This window comes from Trichosurus vulpecula, chromosome 2 (assembly GCF_011100635.1).
Source record: "Trichosurus vulpecula isolate mTriVul1 chromosome 2, mTriVul1.pri, whole genome shotgun sequence".
NCBI classification, from domain to species: Eukaryota; Metazoa; Chordata; class Mammalia; order Diprotodontia; family Phalangeridae; genus Trichosurus; species Trichosurus vulpecula.
Window position 1 is genome coordinate 384,230,626 of NC_050574.1, and position 21,011 is coordinate 384,251,636.

The window sequence follows — 21,011 nt, forward strand, 5'->3', positions numbered from 1 at the left end:
GAATACTCTAGCATTTATAAGTATACGTGTTAGGTTAAGAAGGTGAATCAGATGGGGCTAGGCATTTAATATAGACAGGCAAAAAAAAAACCCCAAATTGTCCCTACCTTCAGAGAGCTTATGTTTTCTTGAATATATTATCAAGATACAATTTATGGGCTCTGGAATTATGTGGGCACAAATTATTATTTGGAATATTATTGTTTTATTATAATTATTGTTATTAATTTTGACGCTGGGCCTCCCTATCTTACCTGTCTAGGCTGGAAGTTTAGCAGTCACTCATGGACCACTTATTGGTAACTGGCACAGAAGGCTTGACCTTCTCTGTTTCCAACCTGGGCCACTCCTCCCCAGGCAGCTTGGTGACCCTCTGCTCCAGGGGCTTCATTATATTAATGATAGACTTAGTTAGCAAAGGCACCCAATTAATTTTAGCTTTACTGAAACACAGAGCAATCCAACAGTCTTAACCTTCTGGTAGCTGGAATTACAGGTATGTACGCCACTAAGTCTGCCTAGAAAATTATTATTTAATGGATCAGAGGAATATGCACATAACAGAAATAATGGATTCATCATTCAAGAAGTACCTGCTTACTACAGTGTGTACATTACACTGACAAAACAAACGAACAAACAAACAAACTCGTAGTGTCTGCTTTCTAGCAACTTTTAGACCATCTCTTATTTCTCCAGTTATTAGTGCCCCTCCTATCCAGATCACTCTGCATTTATTTTGCATATATCCTCTATTTACTTCTCTATGAACATACCATATCCGTCCAGTAGAAAGTAAGGTCCTTGTAAACAGGGTGCTATTTCACTCTTGTATTTGTATTTCCAGCACCTGGAACAGGGCCTGGCACATAGCACATGCCTAATTAGTTTTTAATTATTTTTAATTTATGGAATAAAACAAGCATTTTCTTTTACTTCCTGTTTAATTTATTTAATATATTTAGTTTTCAGCATTGATTTTCACAAGAGTTTGAGTTACAAATTTTCTCCCCATTTCTACCCTCCCCCCCCACTCCAAGATGGCATATATTCTGGTTGTCCTTCCCTTCTGTCACCCCACTCCCCTCCCATCCCCTTTTCCCTTCCTTTCTTGTAGGGCAAGATAAATTTCTATGCCCTATTGCCTGTGTATCTTATTTTCTAGTTGCATGCAAAAACTTTTTTTTGTTTTGTTTTTGAACATCTGTTTTTAAAACTTTGAGTTCCTAATTCTCTCCCCTCTTCCTTTCCCACCCACCCTCCCTAAGAAGTCAAGCAATTCAACATAGGCCACATGTGTATCATTATGTATAACCCTTCCACAATACTCATGTTGTGAAAGACTAACTATATTTTGCTCCTTCCTAACCTATCCCCCTTTATCCAGTTTTCTCCCTTGACCCTGTCCCTTTTTGAAAGTATTTGTTTTTGATTACCTCCTCTCCCATCTGCCCTCCCTTCCATCATCCCCCCTTTTTATCTTCTTCCTCCTTTTTTCCTGTGGGGTAAGACACCCAATTGAGTGTGTATGGTATTCTCTCCTCCGGTCAAAACAAGCATTTTCATAGTATAGTACAATTTTAAAAAATTGCACAAGAAACTGCAAATCTACTGTGCACAACTTACTATTTTTTTCAAATATACAACAAAATTATCATGTAAATTTTTTTCTTCATTCCCTCTGCCCTAGAGATGGCTACTATTAGACACAAATAGGTATACATACACACATATCCATATATATACGGATATGGATATGTGTGTATATGTACATATACATATGTATGCATATAAAATTATTCTATACATATTTCTATTTATCAGTTTTTTCTCTGGACATTGATAGCATCTTTCGTCATATGTCTTCTATAATTAATTTGGGTATCTATAATAGACAAAATAACTTATTCACTCAAAGTCATTCTTAAAACTACATTGCTGTTACTGTATACAGTGTTGTCTTGGTTCTGCTCATTTTGCTTTTCATTATTTCATGCAAGTTAATCCATGCTTTTCTAAAATCATTGAGTTCATCATTTCTTATAGCACAGTAGTATTACATCACAATCATATGCCACAACTTGTTCAGCCATTCCCCAATCGATGGGCATCCCTGCGATTTCTAGTTCTTTGCCACCACAAAGAGAGCTGCTATAAACATTTTAGAACATATAAGTTCTTTTCCTTTTTCCCTAGTCATCTTTGGAAATACACCAAGTAGTGGTATTGCTGGGTCAAAGGGTATAGGTGGTTTAATAACTCTTTGGGTACAATTCCAGATTATCCTCCAAAATGGTTGGATTAGTTCACAGTTCCACCAATGAATTAGTATCCCAATTTTTCCACATCCTCTCCAACATTTGTCACTTTCTTCTTCTATCATTTTAGCCAATATGAGAGGTGTAAAATGATATCTCAAGGTTGTTTTAATCTGCATTTCTCTAATCAATAGTGACTTAGAGCATTTTTATATGAGTATAAATTGTTTAGATTTGCTGATTGAATCTCTAGAAATAAGATGCACCCAAATGAAGTCATGTAACCATTCAAAGTAGTATATAATTAAGTGTCAACATTAGTATTAATATGAAATACTATTAAACTCAATAGACATCTCTGTGCCTGAGAAGCACCAGGAACTGGTAAGAGAATAATAAATGTCACATAACATGTGCTCTGTGGGAACTCAATGAGCAGGAAGGATATGATGTGCACCCAAATACAGTATAGGATGTGACAGGAGCAAAGATTCATGCAATGGGTTACAGTAATATTTGAAGAGAATTCGAAAGAAGTGTTCAAGCTCTCTTATCCCTTTCTGCACTACTTAGTAGCAACTGCTCTCTAAAGGGTGACTTTGTGGTAAGTCAGAGGCCACATAAGTAGAACAAAGGACAGACAGTCCAAACTCAGAATGTACATAGGCAAGCAATATTAATTGAAGGATATTTTATCCCCATTTGAGACTTCTGGTAAATCATTAAAGGCTGAAAACATGAGCATCATATGTTGTCTTTTAAGTATTTCAATAGAATGTATTTTATTTTTGACTCAATATATTAGGTCTTATTTCATAAGACACAACAGCACAGAAATGATTTCCCAGGTCCCTCTTCAAAGACAGGAATTATTCCATCTCCAATGGTATCAACGATGTTTCAACAATTTTCTTCACTTCCCGCAACTTCTACAGCAGTGATTGATGGAGACAAAAGGTTTATCTATTCTATTTGATCTCAAATTTATACTTTGGGAAGTTTAAGCATGAAAAATGGCATAACAGTGTGCAATGACTGACTTTGGTAGACTTAGCTCTTCTCAGCAATGCAAGGACTTAAAACAATTCCAAAAGACTCGTGATGAAAAATGCCATCCACATCCAGAGAAAAATTATGGAGTCTGAATGCAGATTGAAACAGACTATTTTCTTTTTCTGTTTTGTTTTGTTTTGTTTTTCTTTCTCATGGTTACTCCCATTTGTTCTAATTTTTCTATACAATGTGAAAATATGTTTAGTAGGATTGTATATGTGGAGCCTGTATTGGATTGCATGCTGTCTTGAGGAGGAAGAAGGGAGGGAGGGGAAGAAAATGTAAAGCTTATGGAAGTGAATGTTGAAAACTAAAAATAAATAAATTAACTTATTTTTTTAAATGGTAGAAAAGTGAAAGAGAGAGAAAAGAAAAGAGGATGAAGAGGATTTGGTTCACCATATGGCTCATTATTGGCCCTGATCTTGTAGTGTTGTTGGGGTCTTTAAAATTTTTAGGTTCTATAAATTTCTCATGCTTTAGGACACTATTCCTCTGCACAGATGGTCATAATTTGAACAGTTATCACTCACTGCATGTTTATCTAAGAGAGCTCAAAGCTCATGAAACAAACAAAAAATCAGCAAATAGCGAAAAAAAAAGGCGGGGGGGGGGGGGAGGGAGACAAATTTCATTCATGGCTTGAATTTGACCCAACCCTTCCAACCCAGTCTTGAGAGTCTAAAACGTACTGCGTAAGTAAGTTCGGGGGCCAAACCACTACTTGTGGAGATATCAAATATGCATTGGAGAAAGGGTATACACACAACAGAAACTAGTAAACTGGAAGAATAAGGAAGTTTTTGAGAAAGACATGAGTTTTGTTTTGGTATATGTTGAATCTGAGGAACTAGAAGGAAAAAAAGATTGAGATGAAGTAAGAATTAGGCAGAAGTGTGAGATCAGAACTCAGAAAAGCCATTGGGGATATCTTTGCAGTTTTGCTTTCTAGGTGAAATACCCTCATATGTAGCACAGGAAGGCTGAGGCTGGTGACAATCAGGTGAGTCTTGAAGTGTCAGAAACTTCTGCAGTTTACTTTAGAGATGGGGAAGGTGACCTTGTAAAAAAAGCACATGAGCAGACCCTTGAACATTGGGAAAGATTTAGATAATTGGACAAGAGAGGAAAAAAAGGCACCCCTGGTAGGGATAATAGCATGAATGCCATATTAGAACAAAGGAGAAGATTGACTTAATTAGGAGACAGAGAGGATATTGTCCTAGTTGGAGTAAAGGTTTGATGTTGCAAAGTAATGAATTATAAAGGTATAGAAATAGTAGGCATCACAAAAATCTCTGAATGGTAAACTGAGAAATTTAAACTTCTTTTGGCACAAATTTTTAAACAGGAGAATCACATGATGAAATTGATATATACATATATTTGATAGGTATATTGTCATAAATATGTGCATATATTATATTTACACATATATTTAATTAAAATATAAATATTAGCCTTCCGGAGGAGGTATACAAAATGAATTAGAAAAGAGAGAAAAATGGAAGAGGCCAGTAAGATTGTAGAAGTCATCTTGAAGAAATTAAAGACCATAAGAACATAAGTGGTATTTTCACCAATGCTGACAACTAAAGGCAAGGACTTCAAAAGAGAAACAAATTTAAAAAAAAGAAAATGGAATCACAGTTTGGGCTTTGCTAAAAAGAATTTAATATCTTGATTTACATTTTTTTCTAACAACAACCATTTTTAGCTTCCCAGTATCTTCCATATTACAATATTAAGGTGATTTTCTATGGGAAAGTTCCATGCATTGTTTCAAAGGAAAAAATTGCACAGGTAACTCAGACACATCTCCAATGTTTTGAAATATACTGACAAAATAAGATGTTAGTTAGTTGTCCTAAACCAAATTATCATCCCTTTTAAATACTACACCCAAAACATTGATTAGTATAAGCTTTCTAAGTTAATTTTTTTTTTGCTTCAGAATAGTACTCATACACCATTGGAGAATATTAAAATTTTAAACCTTAGTTTAAACAACCTTTGTTCAAAAAATATTCTAGGATTTAATTCTTCTAATTTAAGAACAGATATCTTTTAAACAGTGTGAACAAATTCAGCAAACTATTAAAAAATGTGTTAGGATTGCCTCAGCGTTAAATGATTACACCATTTTGTGGTATGGATAGAGGAAGGTAAGCAGGATGCCTATTTCTGGAGAAAAGACAGTCTGTGAATTTTTTTTCTATAGCAACTTTTACCATGGTAACAAATTCAATACAACCCACAACTAAGAAGTCACACATCAATTACCTGGCCCCTTAAATCATGCTGAGCTAAGGAATGCATAAGCTATCAAAATCTCTAAAGGAAGTCCTGATTCTGTTCTGGTGCGGGTGGTGAAACAGTATGACACAATAGTGATCCTTGCCCTAGTTAAAATTGTATCAGAGTTTCCATTCTAAAACCCCACTTTTCAAAAGCTTGTGTTTCACGTAAAAAAGATTTTATAGATGTTGAAATTAGACTAATCAAAGAACATTACCTAACAGAAAATAAAATAAGAGCTCAGACAAATGTTTGTTCACATGAATACCTCTTAAAATAGAGTATGATCAATTTTAGATATCCAACCCTAACTTCTCTTCCAAACACCAATCTTATATCTCATATCTAGTACATTTTGAAACGGATGTCCTATAGACACTTGAAACTTAACATGTATGAAACTGAAGCCATTATCTTCCCCTTAAACCCTCTCTCATTTCCTAACTTCTAGTCCCCCAGGCTTGCAATCTAGGTGTCATCCTTCACTCCTCACTCTCTCGCCTTCCATATCCAATTTCTTGTCATGGCCCCATTGATTTTACCTTCATACAATCTCTCACATATGCCCTTGTCTCTCCTCTGACCCTGACACCATCCTCGTTTCTCACCTAAGACTATTATAATAGTCTACTGGTTGGTCCCTCTGCCACAACTATCTCCCCACATCCTCCACTCAGCTGTCAAAGGGTTTTTCCTAATGCACATATTTGATCACATGAACTCCAGTTCATTAAGGCCTTCTCCATCTTGTCAGCACCACTAAATATGAAAACTCCTTACCAACCATCAAGTGAGGTTTAATTTCTTTTTCTTGACACTTAAGATCCTCCACAATATGATGTCACACTACTTTTCTAGCCTCAGTCTACTTCCCTCTATATGGTTTACCAAAGAGGATGGTAGGGCCTGTTGAAGGTTTTTTTTTTTATAGTTGTAGTTTTTTTAAGACTAGAGCATGTTGTAAGGCTACTTGAGGTCAGGTACTATGTCCTGTTTCATAGCTGTAGCCCCAGCACCCAGCACAGTGCATTACACAAAACAGGCATCTAATGATTTTTGGTTGAATTGGATTAAATATGTTTGTATTATTTCAGTTAGAGGTTGAATGTACTGTGAGCTCCCAACTGAAAGATCCATTAACAAATTCATGAATTTTGCTTTGGTAAATTTTCTTTAGAAAACTAAAAGTTTGCTTAATAAAGCTTTTGTTTTGAGCAGAATTATTACTACACATTTGCTAAATCTAATAACTGTATATGGAATGCAAGATTTGTGATGCCAAAATACACTTTCTTTTATTCTGGACTGTAATCCCAGAAATAGACTTTGCTTAACTATAACTGGCTTTGAATATGAATATAATTTGCTCTGAATAAAAATGTGTCCATTGTTCTTAGGCCATTCATAGACAAATCAAGACATGCAAATGATGTTTTACATTATGAAAGGAGTGGATAAGTTATAATTTTTTGGCTATAAGTTATTATTTAAAAATAAGTGTAATATCTTTCAACAACTGAGATTTGCTTTAATTGGTCTTCTTAAACTAAAACTATTTTTCATATTGAAATCTTAGATTAGCAAATTGGGTGTCCAACAATTTGTAATATGATGATTGACAAAACCAAAAGTAATAGCTCTTTTCTTTCATAGCCCATGGCTCCTAAATCTGCTCTTCTTTATAGACATAATGTAGTTGAATGCATTTTAAAGGGTGGTAACTATTGATTATTTAATGGAATATGTTAGTATGAGAAATGCTGAAGTAGCCCTATTTAGTGCTCTCCTGTGCATTATGTAAGATGGCAGAAAAAATCCTGTAACCCCTATTAATATTTAATAGATGTAAGGCAGTATATTACAAAATTGCCCTTGGCATCTGATCTAACCAGATAGAAGGATTTTTCAAGTATCCGGAAAAGGAATAACTGATTTCCCTACTCTCACATTGTTCGTGAACACAAGTAAAGAAAGATCTGCCCTAACATGCTTTCAGAGAGTTGACAGTACAAAGAAAGCCTTGAAATGCCATCATTCCTACAAGCCAACTTAAAGTGATTAAATGTTTTAGAAAGTCATATTGAAGTAAACAAGTACCACATGAGAATAGTATTTTCCAGTGTTTTTTCTACATTTTCACCCCTTTCTTTTTCTCTCACTCCAAGCCAAAGGGCATATTCAGAAGAGATATCAAGTCAGTGAAAGGTGTTGTTGTTGTTGAGTCATTCCAGTCATGTCTGACTCTCCATGACCCCATTTTGGGGTTTTCTTGGCAAAGATGCTGGAGTGGTTTGCTATGTCCTTCTCCAGCTCATTTTACAGTTGAAGGAACTGAGGCAAACGTGGTTGGCTATGTGACTTGCCCAGGATCACATAGCTAGTAAGTATCTGAGGCTGCACTGGAATTCAGGTCCTCCGGACTCCAGGGCTGGTACTCTATCCACTGTGCCATGTAGTTAATTCTATCTAAAATAACTATAATCTTTGGGCTGTATATTTCATCACTCTGTCTATTGGGCTCTCAAAGATATTTTTTAAAAATTTCAATTAATTTGAAAATAAAACAAGGAACTTTTAGGATAACTAAACTAATGAAGAAAACTCTCATTCCATAGGGAACAAATTTCTCTTCCTTCTGGTCCTTCTCTTACTCTCTTTCCTTCTACTAAACTTCACTGAGACTTGCTTAATGGAGAGAGGACACTGCATCCCTGTTCATCCTCTCCACTCTGATTAAACCTTCATTGGCAAACCCTGTAACATTGGTTCTAGATGGGGAATCAGAATATTCCTTGTTTTTCTTTGCCACATCCAGATCTTCCCTTAAACCTGTTCTCCTTTGAGGTTAGCTTCATTAAAATTTTCACTTTATTCAAATTAGGGTGACTGATGTATACAGATCCTCAGGTCCTTCTCCCAACTTTCTCATGGAATTCAGCACTTGAATCACCAATCTCCTTCTCTGCAACTCTGGCCCTTATTCTAGGTGACTTCAACATCCATTCTGATGCCCCCTTAACCCCCTGAGCCCCCAATTTGTTTATTCTCTTTAAATCCCATGAACTACTGCACTCTTCCTCAGCTACGTGCACAGTGTCACACCGGTCACTTATCTTAACATTACTAGCCAGTCTTCAGGTCCTTAATCAAAATGTCTGACATTCCTCTATCTGACCCTAAACTCCCATAATTCAATATCTCCCCTATGCCTCACCCCTCCAAAACTTTTTTCACCCTCATGAAGACTTCCAGTTTTTCCATCCACAATGCTTTCTCAGAACACTAACATTGTTCTGACTTCACTTTCCTCTCTATCTAATCTCGACCCTATAGCAAACCAATTCCCCTCTATGCCTCATTTACTGCTGGAACCCTGGGCCCCCTTGTCCTATCACTACTCATTTCTTGTCAAACCTCAGCCCTGGGTTTTTCTACTTCTAAAGCATTGCTAAACAGAGTATAAAAAATATACAATCATGCAGACTGGACACAGAGTCAGCAATGAATTCATGGTGACCAACTTAAAATGGACATTCCCCTGAGAAGCTATTGCAAAACATCTCTCCTCAAGCCTCCACACTGCCCCCTTCTGCATGTATCTCATCTGAGTACCATTCCTATTATTTTGCTGAGAAAATTAAGACCATTCACTGTGATCTCCCTCTTTTCCCCTTCTCCTCATCTCAAAACCTTTTGACACCCTTCTCAATTCTCTCCTCCTTCCACAATCTCTGAAAAAAAGGTGGCCCTTCTTCTGATCTTCTCCATCAGATTGCAACCTCAAGTATTCTCTCTTCTCTTAATTCTCTAAGTTCTCTATCTACTAGTTTCTTTCCTACAGCCTTCAAACATGTCTAAGTTTCCTCCATCTTCTCAAGCTATCATTCTATATCTCTCCTCACTTGATCGCCAACCTCCCAGAGAAAACTACCTGCACTCACTGTCTTAACTTCTTTGCCTCTCATACCTCCAAATTTTGTGGTCTGTTTTCTTCCAACCTCATCATTCAAATGAAAATTCTTTCTCCAAAGTTGCTGTTGTTCTCTTAATTGCCAAATCTGACAGTCTTTTCTCAGTCCTAATTCTTCTTGACCTAACAACCTGTTACATTTGACCTTACTAACTATAGTTACCTCCTAGATACTCTTTTTTTCCAGAGAGAGGAGCCTTAGGCAAATAAGCACAGTTAGTAGAGGAGATTAATTTCTATTTAAACTCACATCTATTCTGCTAATTCATCCTACATGGCACACCTCCTAATTGTGCTTATTCCCCTAAAACTCTGGTCTGGGTTCTCTTATTTATATATATTTTATTGGTGACTTCTACCCACCAGTCTCCTACTTTCTGGGGAAGGGGAGAAACACCAGATAAGGGGAAAAACAGTATTTCATCTTATGAAGGTATCTTTTCCTGACCTCTTCCTCCCTAGAAGATAGGGGAGAAACACCATTCCATCCAGCTCCCTCTGCCTATCCACTGGCCTGGCCTGGTACTCCCTGCCTGGGAAGGAGGGAAACATGATCCCCTCACCTGAGCTGTATAATACCCTGAAAGGACTCTAACCTGAGAAAAAGCCTATAGGGATGTTTATAACCTATCTGAACTTACTCATTAATGATTAACAAACTTGTCCCTAGTTATACCATCCTCACCTCAATAATTCTGAACCCTTGTCTGCCATTATTCAATCACCATTGTCTATCCCCTGCTTCTCACTTCCTTACTTACATCCACCTCAGCATAACTCCCCTTTCCCTCATGTCCAAGTATAAAGCTCCCTAGCCTTTCTATTGTGCTCTCTGGAATGCCCAGTCCATAGCTAACAAACTTGCTTTCATTTTAAATCTTTGCTTTTCCCTCTCCTTCTACAGTCTGCCTCTCACTGAGACTTAGCTTCCTTCTAATGACACAGCTTCCCTGGCTACCTTTTCCATTACTGGTTGCCTTTTTACTCCTTTCCACTAACTTACTGGTCAAGGTGGGGTAGTTGGAATACTCCTTGTTACCCAATGCAACTTGCAACCTTCTCTATGACCCTCACTCAGTAATCACGCCTTCTCTCAGGTTCATTCTATATTTACTATCCAATAAAAATTCTAATGGCAATAGACCTCCAGGGCACTCTTCTTCTTTCCTCAATAAATTCAGTGCCTGGCTCATGGTCTTTCTTTCCTCTCAACCCCATATAGTTATAGTATTATTCTCTCAAACATGTTAATCTCCATGGTCCTCAATTTATTCATTTCACATTGCTTTGATACACTTGATCTTGATCATCACCCACAAATAAATCATTTCCACGTTCATTAACTCTAAAACTCCCTTATCTGATCACAATCTGTTGTCATTCTACTTCTCCCTCTATCTTGGAACCACAAACCCTATTCTCTTTCCTTAAAATGCTTTCCAATTCCCTTAACCCTCAATTATTCTTCAAGCCATCATCTCTGTGCTGACTACACTCATCTCCCTTCACCATCTTGGTGATCCAGTTCAATTCTATACCGTTCCCTTTTCTAGAGTCCTTGCCCCTTATCCTATCACTGATCCTCAGATTTAGATCCCTACCCCTATGTGTTCCTATTCATAAGGCTGCTGACTAAAGCTGGAGAGAATCACAAAACCATGCTCACTGGTTCTGGGTCTGCTACAAACAGCGCTCACTGAATTCAGCGCTCACTGTAATAACAATAATTTTGTACCTTCCTATTTGTCTCACTATTCCACGCACCACATTCCTTTTTCCAGACCTTTTCGTCCATCCTCAAACTTCTCATAGATCCCCTCCTCATCCTTTCGGCTGAGAAACTTGCTTCGTATTTCATTAAAAGAATTGAGGCTATTTCTGAGAGCCCATACTTTTCCCTTTCTTACTTTATCCTGTTTCCTCTTCTACCTGTCTGACTACTCCTTCCTAATATCCTTTGAGGAGTCTTCTTCATCTAGGTCACACCCACTAACAGTGGGTGCTTCCAAGGGTTCTGTCCTGAGTCTTCTTCTCTTTATAAACTATTTAACTTGGTGATCTCAACAGCTCCCACTGATTTCACTGAATTATCACTGGTATGATTCTAGATTTTCTTATCTAGACTCTGTACTAACCTCCAAACTCATTTCCAAATGCTTATTGGATATTTCGAACTAGAGGTCCCAAAGACATCTAAAGCTCATGACATCCAAAACTGAACTCTTTATATTTCACTGCTAAATGTTCTTCCTAACTTACCTATCACTGTTTTGTTTTCAGATTTAGATCTACTTTTTAATTTTTTTTTTAAAATTTATTTAATATATTTAGTTTTCAGCATTGATTTTCACAAAAGTTTGAATTACAAACTTTTTCCCCATTTCTACCCTCTCCCCACTCCAAGATGGCATATATTCTGGTTACCCCATTCCCCAGTCAGCCCTCCCATCTGTCACCCCACTCCCCTCCCATCCCCTTTTCCCTTCTTCTCTTGTAGGGCAAGATAAATTTCTATGCCCCATTGCCTGTGTATCTTATTTCTTAGTTGCATGCAAAAACTTTTTTTTTTTGTTGTTGTTGTTTTTGAATGTCTGTTTTTAAAACTTTGAGTTCCAAATTCTCTCCCCTCTTCCCTCCCCACCCACCCTCCCTAAGAAGGCAAGCAATTCAACATAGGCCACATGTGTATCATTCCATAAGACCCTTCCACAATACTCACATTGTGAAAGATTAACTATATTTTGCTCCTTCCTAACCTATCCCCCTTTATTGAATTTTCTCCCTTGACCCTGTCCTTTTTCGAAAATGTTTGTTTTTGATTACCTCCTCCCCCTGTCTGCCCTCCCTTCTATCATCCCCCCTTTTTTATCTTCTTCCTCCTTCTTTCCTGTGGGGTAAGACACCCAATTGAGTATGTATGGTATTCTCTCCTCAGGTCAAATCCGATGAGAGCAAGATTTACTCATTCCCTCTCACCTGCCCCCTCTTCCCTTCCTACAGAACCACTTTTTCTTGTCACTTTTATGCAAGATAATTTACCCCATTCTATCGCTCCCTTTCTCCCTCTCTCAATATATTCCTCTCTTATCCCTTAAACTGATTTAATTTTTTTAGATATCACCCCTTCATATTCAACTCACCCTGTGCCCTTTGTGTGTATATATATACATATATATGTTTATATACCTACATATATACACACATAGACACACACATATGCATATATATGTTTACACATATATATATGCATATTCCTTTCAGCTATTATGATACTGAGGTCTCATGAATCATACATATCATCTTTCTATGTAGGAATGTAAACAAAACAGTTCAACTTTAGTAAGTCCCTTATGATTTCTCTTTCTTGTTTACCTTTTCATGCTTCTCTTGATTGTTGTGTTTGAAAGTCAAATTTTCTATTCAGCTCTGGTCTTTTCACTGAGAAAGCTTGAACGTCCTCTATTTTATTGAAAATCCATATTTTGCCTTGGAGCATGATACTCAGTTTTGCTGGGTAGGTGATTCTTGGATTTAATCCTAGCTCCATTGACCTCCGGAATATCATATTCCAAGCCCTTCGGTCCCTTAATGTGGAAGCTGCCAGATTCTGTGTTATCCTGATTATTTTTCCACAATATTCAAATTGTTTCTTTCTGGCTGCTTGCAGTATTTTCTCCTTGACCTGGGAGCTCTGGAATTAGGTGACACTGTTCCTAGGAGTTTTCTTTTTGGGATCTATTTGAGGAGGTGATATGTGGATTCTTTCAATTTCTATTTGACCCTCTGGCTCTAGAATATCAGGGCAATTCTCCTTGATAATTTTTTGAAAGATGATATCTAGGCTCTTTTTTTGATTATGGCTTTCAGGTAGTCCAATAATTTTTAAATTTTCTCTCCTGGATCTATTTTCCAGGTCAGTGGTTTTTCCAAGGAGATATTTCACATTGTCTTCCATTTTTTCATTCCTTTGGTTCTGTTTTATAATATTTTGATTTCTCATAAAGTCACTAGCTTCTACTTGCTCCAATATCATTTTTAAGGTAGTATTTTCTTCAGTGGTCTTTTGGACCTCCTTTTCCATTTGGCTAATTCTGCCTTTCAAGGCATTCTTCTCCTCATTGGCTTTTTGGAGCTCTTTTGACATTTGAGTTAGTCTATTTTTTAAAGTGTTGTTTTCTTCAATATTTTTTTCAGTATTTTTTGGGGTCTGCTTTAGCAAGTCATTGACTTGTTTTTCATGGTTTTCTTGCATCATTCTCATTTCTCATCCCAATTTTTCCTCTACTTCTCTAACTTGCTTTTCCAACTCCTTTTTGAGCTCTTCAATGGCCTGAGATCAGTTCATGTTTTTCTTGGAGGCTTTTGGTGTAGGCTCTTGCACTTTGTTGACTTCTTTAGGCTGTATATTTTGGTCTTCTTTTTCACCAAATAAGGATTCCAAAGTCTGAGACTGAATCTGGGTGTGTTTTCGCTGCCTGGCCATGTTCCCAGCCAACTTCCTTGACTCTTGAGTTTTTCGTTGGGGTATGACTGCTTGTAGAGCAAAGAGTACTTTGTTCCAAACTTGAGGGGATGCGCCATTGATTTCAGAGGTATTTCTATACAGCCAGCTCTGCCACCCCAGCACTCTTCCTTCCTCAAGAATCACCAATCCGGACCTGATGCAAATCTTCAGCAGGCTCTGCACTCCTGCTCTGATCCGCCACTTAATTCCTCCCACCATTTGGGCCTGGGGCCAGAGGTAACTGCGCTGTAGTTCTGTAGCTGCACCTCCTCCACTGCCCCTGGGGCAGTGGTCGAACCCTGAACTCTGTCCCTGAGCTCTGAGCTCTGCTCCCCTCTGCTCCATATGTGATAGACCTCATCCATCGCCCATGCAGGCTGTCCTGGGCTGGATCCCTGCTTCCCTCTGCTATTTTGTGAGTTCTGCAGTTCTAGAATTTGTTCCGAGCCATTTTTTATAGGTTTTTGGAGGGACGTGGTGGGGAGCTCATGCAAGTCCCTGCTTTCCAGCTGCCATCTTGGCTCCACCCCTGGAAGTCAGCCCTACCACTGTTGAGAGTATCACCATCCTGTCAGTAACCCAGGGCTCAAAATGTAGGTTTCATTCTTGTCTCCTTAACTCTCTCACCACCATGACCACCACCCTATGTCTTGCCAATATGTGTTAATTTTACCTTTGTAATATCTCTCACATATGCCCCCTTGTCTCTTCTTACCCCCTTATACAAACCCTTATTAACATGTTTAGAACTTATAATTTATGCTTATAACCATTGTCATAGGCTGTTGGTTGATCTCCCTGCCTCAGTCTCTTTATATGCCAGTCCATCCTTCAATCAGCTACAAAAGTTATTTTTCTAAAGTTCAGGTCCTAGCCATGTCAACCCCTTATTCAATAAAAACCAGTGGCTCCCTATTACCACCAGAATCAAATATAAAAAGCCCCTGTTTCATATTAAAAGCCCCTGATAACCTGGCACCCTTCTACCTTTTTCAGTAGTCTTATTCTTTACTTACCCCCTGAACATTGTGATCCAGTCATACCAGCCTCCTTTCTGTGCCTCACAAATAATACTTCATCTCTAGATTCCAGACATTTTCACTGACCCTTCTCCATGCCTGAAACTCTCTTCCTCCTCTTGTCTACCTCCTGGATTCCCTAGCTTCCTTGAATTCTAAAATTCTAAAATCCCACTTTCCACAAGAAGATTTTTCCGTACACCCTTCAATACTAGTGCCTACTCTCTCTTGATTACTTCCAATTGATCCTGTATATACAGATTGTATATACTTGTTTTTATGTTGTCTCCTCCTTTAGATTGGGAGCTCCTTGAGAGTAGGGACTGTCTTTTGTCTTTCTTTGTGTCCCCAGTGCCTGGCACATAGTAGGCACTTAATAAATGCCTGTTAGATGCCTGACTACTAAGCTTCTCTAGGTTTAAGTATCTTCACTATGCAAATGACTCACAGATCTATAGCTGCAGACTCAGTTTCTCCTCAGAGCTCTAGTTCTTCATCATCAACTGCCTACTGGGCATTTCAAACTGAATGACCCAAAGATGTCAAACCCAACATACCCCAAACATTCTGTACAGACTCACCCCTCTTCCAAACTTTCCTGTTTTTTTTTCCCAGAGGTCCTTCCATGCTTTGAGTCTCTTGAGTCCTCAGTTCTTTCCTCTCTTCCATCTCATGTGTCTGATCTGTTGCAAAATCTTGACATTTCTACCACCGTAGACCCTTTCACTTAGCCACCATTTGCATTCAGAACCCTATCACCCTTCACCCACACTATTGCAACAGTTTCCTAATTAGTTACCCCAACTTGTCTCTCCTCACTCCAGTGCTCTTTGCGTGCTGTTACCAAAGTTATTTTCCTTCCCACAAATCTGGCACTCTTAATAAACTTACTATTTAATAAACTCCAATAGTACTGTTGCCTTTGGGATAAAACCTAGTCTCCTCTGTTTAGTTTTTAAGGTCCATCATTAGCTGATTTTCACCAACTTTTTTAGCCTTATTGCATGTGGTTCTCCCTACAACACTCCGTGATCCATCCAAACTGGGATCTCTGTTCCTCAGGCATAGCACAGTGCCTCCCATCTCTACTCCTTTGTTCTGGCTATCACTGATGCCTGCAGTGGCATCTCTCCTCACATCCATGTCAAATAATCCCTTTTTTCTTCAAGACATAGTTCTCATACCACCTTATACATGAAGCTTTTCCTAATCCCAACCCCTGTTCCCTCCCTCTCTCTCTTGTATTTTACTACCTTGTATTTATTTGTGTTAATCTTCTTCATACATAAATACATGATATATACACATATAGCATATACACTATACACACATACACATATATTTTATTTGTATATGTACATATACATACATAGTATATATACTATATTTACATATATACACATATATCTTTATTTGTGTATATATACATATGCATAACTATATGGTAATATATACTATATATACATACACATATATATACACATATTATATATACATACACATATATATATACACATATTATATATACATACACACATATATACACTCATTCCTTTAATTGTATATATACATACACACATACAGTGTGTATATGATATTTAGATATACGCACATATATCCTTATTTGGATATATACATATGCATATGCATATAATAATATATACTACATATGCATATGCATATATACACATATATCTTTATTTGGACATATACATATGCATATAGAGTATATATACTATATTTACAGATACACATATATACACATATATTTTTAGTTGGATATATACATATATAGTAATATATACTATATATACATGCACATACATGCAGACATATCTTTATTTGTGTATATACGTATACATATATAGTATATATGCTATATACATATACATATATATATGCACATACACATATAACTGTGTGTGTGTGTCTGTGTGTGTGTGTGTATGTATGTAAGAAATGGTCTCTAAGTTTCCTTCCAGATCTAAATCTATTATCTGTATCCTAATTCCAAGATCTTATGATAATAAGTTGGAAGCAACAACTATACGTATAATCCCTGTGGGAGGAAGTGAAACAAACCAAAAAAAAAACCCCAATGTTTAATGTGGAATAAGGCAAATGCATATGTGTGAAGTCTTTAAAGGAAAGTTAGATTATTCTTTGACTTTAGACAACTGCCATATTTTACTCTGATTCACCCTGACATTTGTATTAGGTAATGGCAGTCTTAAACTGTTCTCACAAATTACTTGGATACATGTGGATAGCTACCATACTTTGGTTCCTATAATGGTAGAGTTGGTCATTAATGTCTAAATTACATAAGAGATTAGGGCAATTATAAGGCATGGACTTTTGGAGAGTTAAGCAGTCTTCAAAAAATCTATTCTCAGATTACCAAAATGTCTTCATATTTAAAAAAATCTTCTCTGATAAATGTGGGCAGAATTGACAAAATTTCTTCCTGAAATCTGAATTCCTGGCCTCTGAAAAAATTATGGAGGAGAGAGAGGGAATGATTAAGATATTTACACAGTGAATTTATCTGTAAATTAATTCTCTCACAAAGAGTTGGTTCTACCTATTGGGCAGTTAGAATAAATTAACTGATTTTTAACAAGAAAACTAAAGGCTTTAACACTAAACCATAAATAAATTTTGCTCATTGCATTTATTAAGTGCTTGTAATGTTTATAATTCAAAAACATTATATTCTTCAGAGGGGAAAAATCATTCTAGTATTTGCAAGAGACAAACTTCCTGATTATAATCTACCTTTTATATCATTTTCCAAATCAAGAAATTTCAAGCTGACGTTTATTTCTGTTTTCCTTTCTTGTTTATAGCGCAGCAGCAGCTTTGGGAATTTTGACCGTTTTCGGAACAATTCCATCTCCAAACCGGAAGATTCAAATGAGGTAAGTATAATTCAGTATTTCAGTTAATTCATGATCTCATTAATATGCACCACAAGTGCATATTAGAACTGCTTTGCATTGTCTCATTGTATGTTTGTTTGTTTCATTTTGCTTGTGCCATTTTATAAACCCTCCTCAGAAGATCTATCAAACATACTAAACATTCCTTGGTTCTAGGAATAGTTTGTGGAAAGCAATGCAGCAATCAGGCTGCTATTATCTTTCCTTTTCATTTCATGAACAACTCTTTACTTTTCTAATCATACGTGTTTATACATGGTGAATATACTTGCCAAAAAATAACTTTTTAAACTTATTGTGATTGTTATGCAGATACAATATCAAAAATTTAAAAAACCAAAAATATAACCTGGCAGCTTTTGCAAAATACAATAATTTTAATTACTTAAATATATATTGATTGTCTGTGCATGGTGCAAGGCGCTTTGCCAGATGATGGGAGATAAATACTGCAAAAGAATGATAAGAATTTTTGGATATGGAACAAAGGACACAAATTATATCCAGAGAAAGCAGCATAAAAAATACACTCAGATGGAGGAGTGGGAAGGCAGGGGAGAGAAAGGATTATACTGCCTCATGATGAGAGAGAGAGATACCAGAATACTAGGTCCCATTGGTGAAGGCAATGGTAACCACAGGCTGCTCTTGGCTAGGCCAATCCTGGAGGAGAAGTATGCTGACTTCTAACTTCCTATTCCAAATAGTCATTCTTGATAACTGTATATCAAGTTCAATTGTTTCTTCTCACCTACCCATATAGCAAAGAGACAGATCCTTTGGGTCAAGAGGCCAAAAGGGTGCTTGAAGCAATCCCTCATAAACTTGCAAAAAATCAAGAAAAAATATTCAAACTGTTAAAACTGGAAAGAACCTTAGAGACCACTTTGTTCAAAGCCTTCATTTTACATAGAGACCCAGAGTTACTTTTAGAGCAGAGACTAGAACCCCAAACTCCTAATTCTTAGTCTAGAGCTCTTGTCGCCAGTTTGTCTGAAATTTGATCTTCTGAGATAAGGCCAAGCCTCATTTGGCTTCCAAATGAAAACCCTTCCTGAATAGCGATATGATGACTCAAGCAAAGTAAAAACACACTCTGACCCCAAAATCACCCTTCCCAAGGAAGATAATCCAATAGACTTCTTCAGGGGGAGAAAGGGATTATGCCTGCCCCAGCCTTGGGTGGGGTGCAACATGTATAGGAGATGGTAGATACATCCACTCTCTTTCAAATACACATACCATCAGCTCATTGGAACCTCTCCTCTTTCCTGGATGATGCTGGAGCTCAGGTACTACCAGGCCTCTACTCTCTCCCCTTATTGACCCCAAAGGATGAGGGAATTATAGTTGATCAACTCTCTCAGCAACTCTCTGGGTGATTCTCACCATCTTACACAAAGCTCCAACTCTAACAGTTCTGTTATGCTATCAGGCTCTGCTACTGCCTTCTTCCTTTAGCGGAATACAATTGCCATCAATGTCATTAATTTCCCAATCTGAAACAAAGTCCTATCATCCAATCCTATTTCCAGTTCTAAGATATAGTCCCTATCCTCAAAGGAACTCACAATATATTTTTGGAGATACAACATGTATGGAAAAAGATGACTTACAAGTTGGTATAGAAGTACCAAATAAATGGTACAGACAATAAAGCCCACTAGAATTCAGAGGAGGAGGTAGTATTGATTAAAAAAACTTAATTAATGAGTAAGAATAGCTTGACTAGTAGCTAAAATTAAGTGTAGCAGGTCTGAAGTTTCACAAGTCCAGAATTTTATATAAAACATAGACTTCTAATATAACATACCAGAAAAACACTTCTAGAGATTAGGTGTTTTAATGTAGTTCGTTTCTGATATTTTTTATTAGATGTTAAATAATTGGGGCAGTTAGGTGACGCAGTGAGTAGAGCACCTGCCCTCAAGTCAGGAAGACCTGAGTTCAAATCCAGCCTCAAACACTTGACACATGTACTAACTGTGTGATCTTGGACAAGTCACTTAACCCCAATTGCCCTGCCCCCCCAAAAAAACCCAGATGTTAAATAATGTTCTTATGAGGAAACAAAATTGAAGAATAAAAAATTGAATTCTCAACTATGAAACTGTCTAAGAGGCATGGTTGAACCTGGAGCCAGGAAGACCAAATTTAAATCTGGCTTCTGACATTTACTAAATTTGTGACTCAGGGAAAGTCACTTAACCTTTCTCTGCCTCAGCTTCCTGATCTGTAAAATGGGATAATAATAGCACCTACTTCTCAGGGTTGTTGTAAGTATAAAATGAGATAATATTTGTAAAACATTTAGTAAACCTTAAAGTTCTATATAAATGCTAGCTGCTATTATTCATCCAGGACTTTTGGAAGAGTCTATGAATATTTTCCATTGGAACAACTTCAGATTATAATCAAGGATGTAAGAATTTTGTTCACTCCTTTGTGACATTCAACACAGCCAGATTAGGGTAAATCATAAGGATAACTTTAATCTCTCAATAATGCTACTAATTATGTCTTTGACATTTCCTCTTGTCATTCTCTAGATGTCTCTCTAAAGAGAAGATCCCTGCCAATTTCAGGTATTCAAATAAGGACAAGTAGCCATCTGTCAGAGTAGAATTAATTCTTAAACTAGGAGGGATGATAAACTCCAATCTCTAACATCCCTTCTACCTCCAAGATTCATTTTCATGGAACCACACCTACCATTACACATTTTGTTGAGTCACCCTCTGTTAGTATTATGGGAAAATGGCAATGATTTGTGATAGATTTTTAGCTGAATCTCACTTTTTAATCAATGAATGTCAAAATTATCTTGATCCATGTGAGAAAAAGTCATATATCTTCACTACCCTTTCATAATGAATATCAGCTTTCCAGCTTCATTCTAGAAATATCTCCCACTCCTCACATATATACATTTGCTTATTTTGTAAACTGACTAGAATTTAATTTATC

General features: G+C 37.0%; 1 protein-coding gene across 2 annotated transcripts in view; it reads left to right on the forward strand.

Moving 5' to 3' along the window:
- The window catches only part of SAMSN1 (SAM domain, SH3 domain and nuclear localization signals 1), a 68,234-nt gene that overhangs the window by 24,199 nt on the left and 23,024 nt on the right, over positions 1–21,011 (forward strand). The window contains exon 2 of one of the 2 annotated variants that reach the window (XM_036747382.1): positions 17,952–18,023. In XM_036747382.1, coding sequence (XP_036603277.1) covers positions 17,952–18,023 — 72 coding nt within the window. Of the gene's footprint in view, positions 1–17,951; positions 18,024–20,595; positions 20,630–21,011 lie in introns of those variants that run through there. The other variant, XM_036747383.1, reaches the window with a different exon arrangement.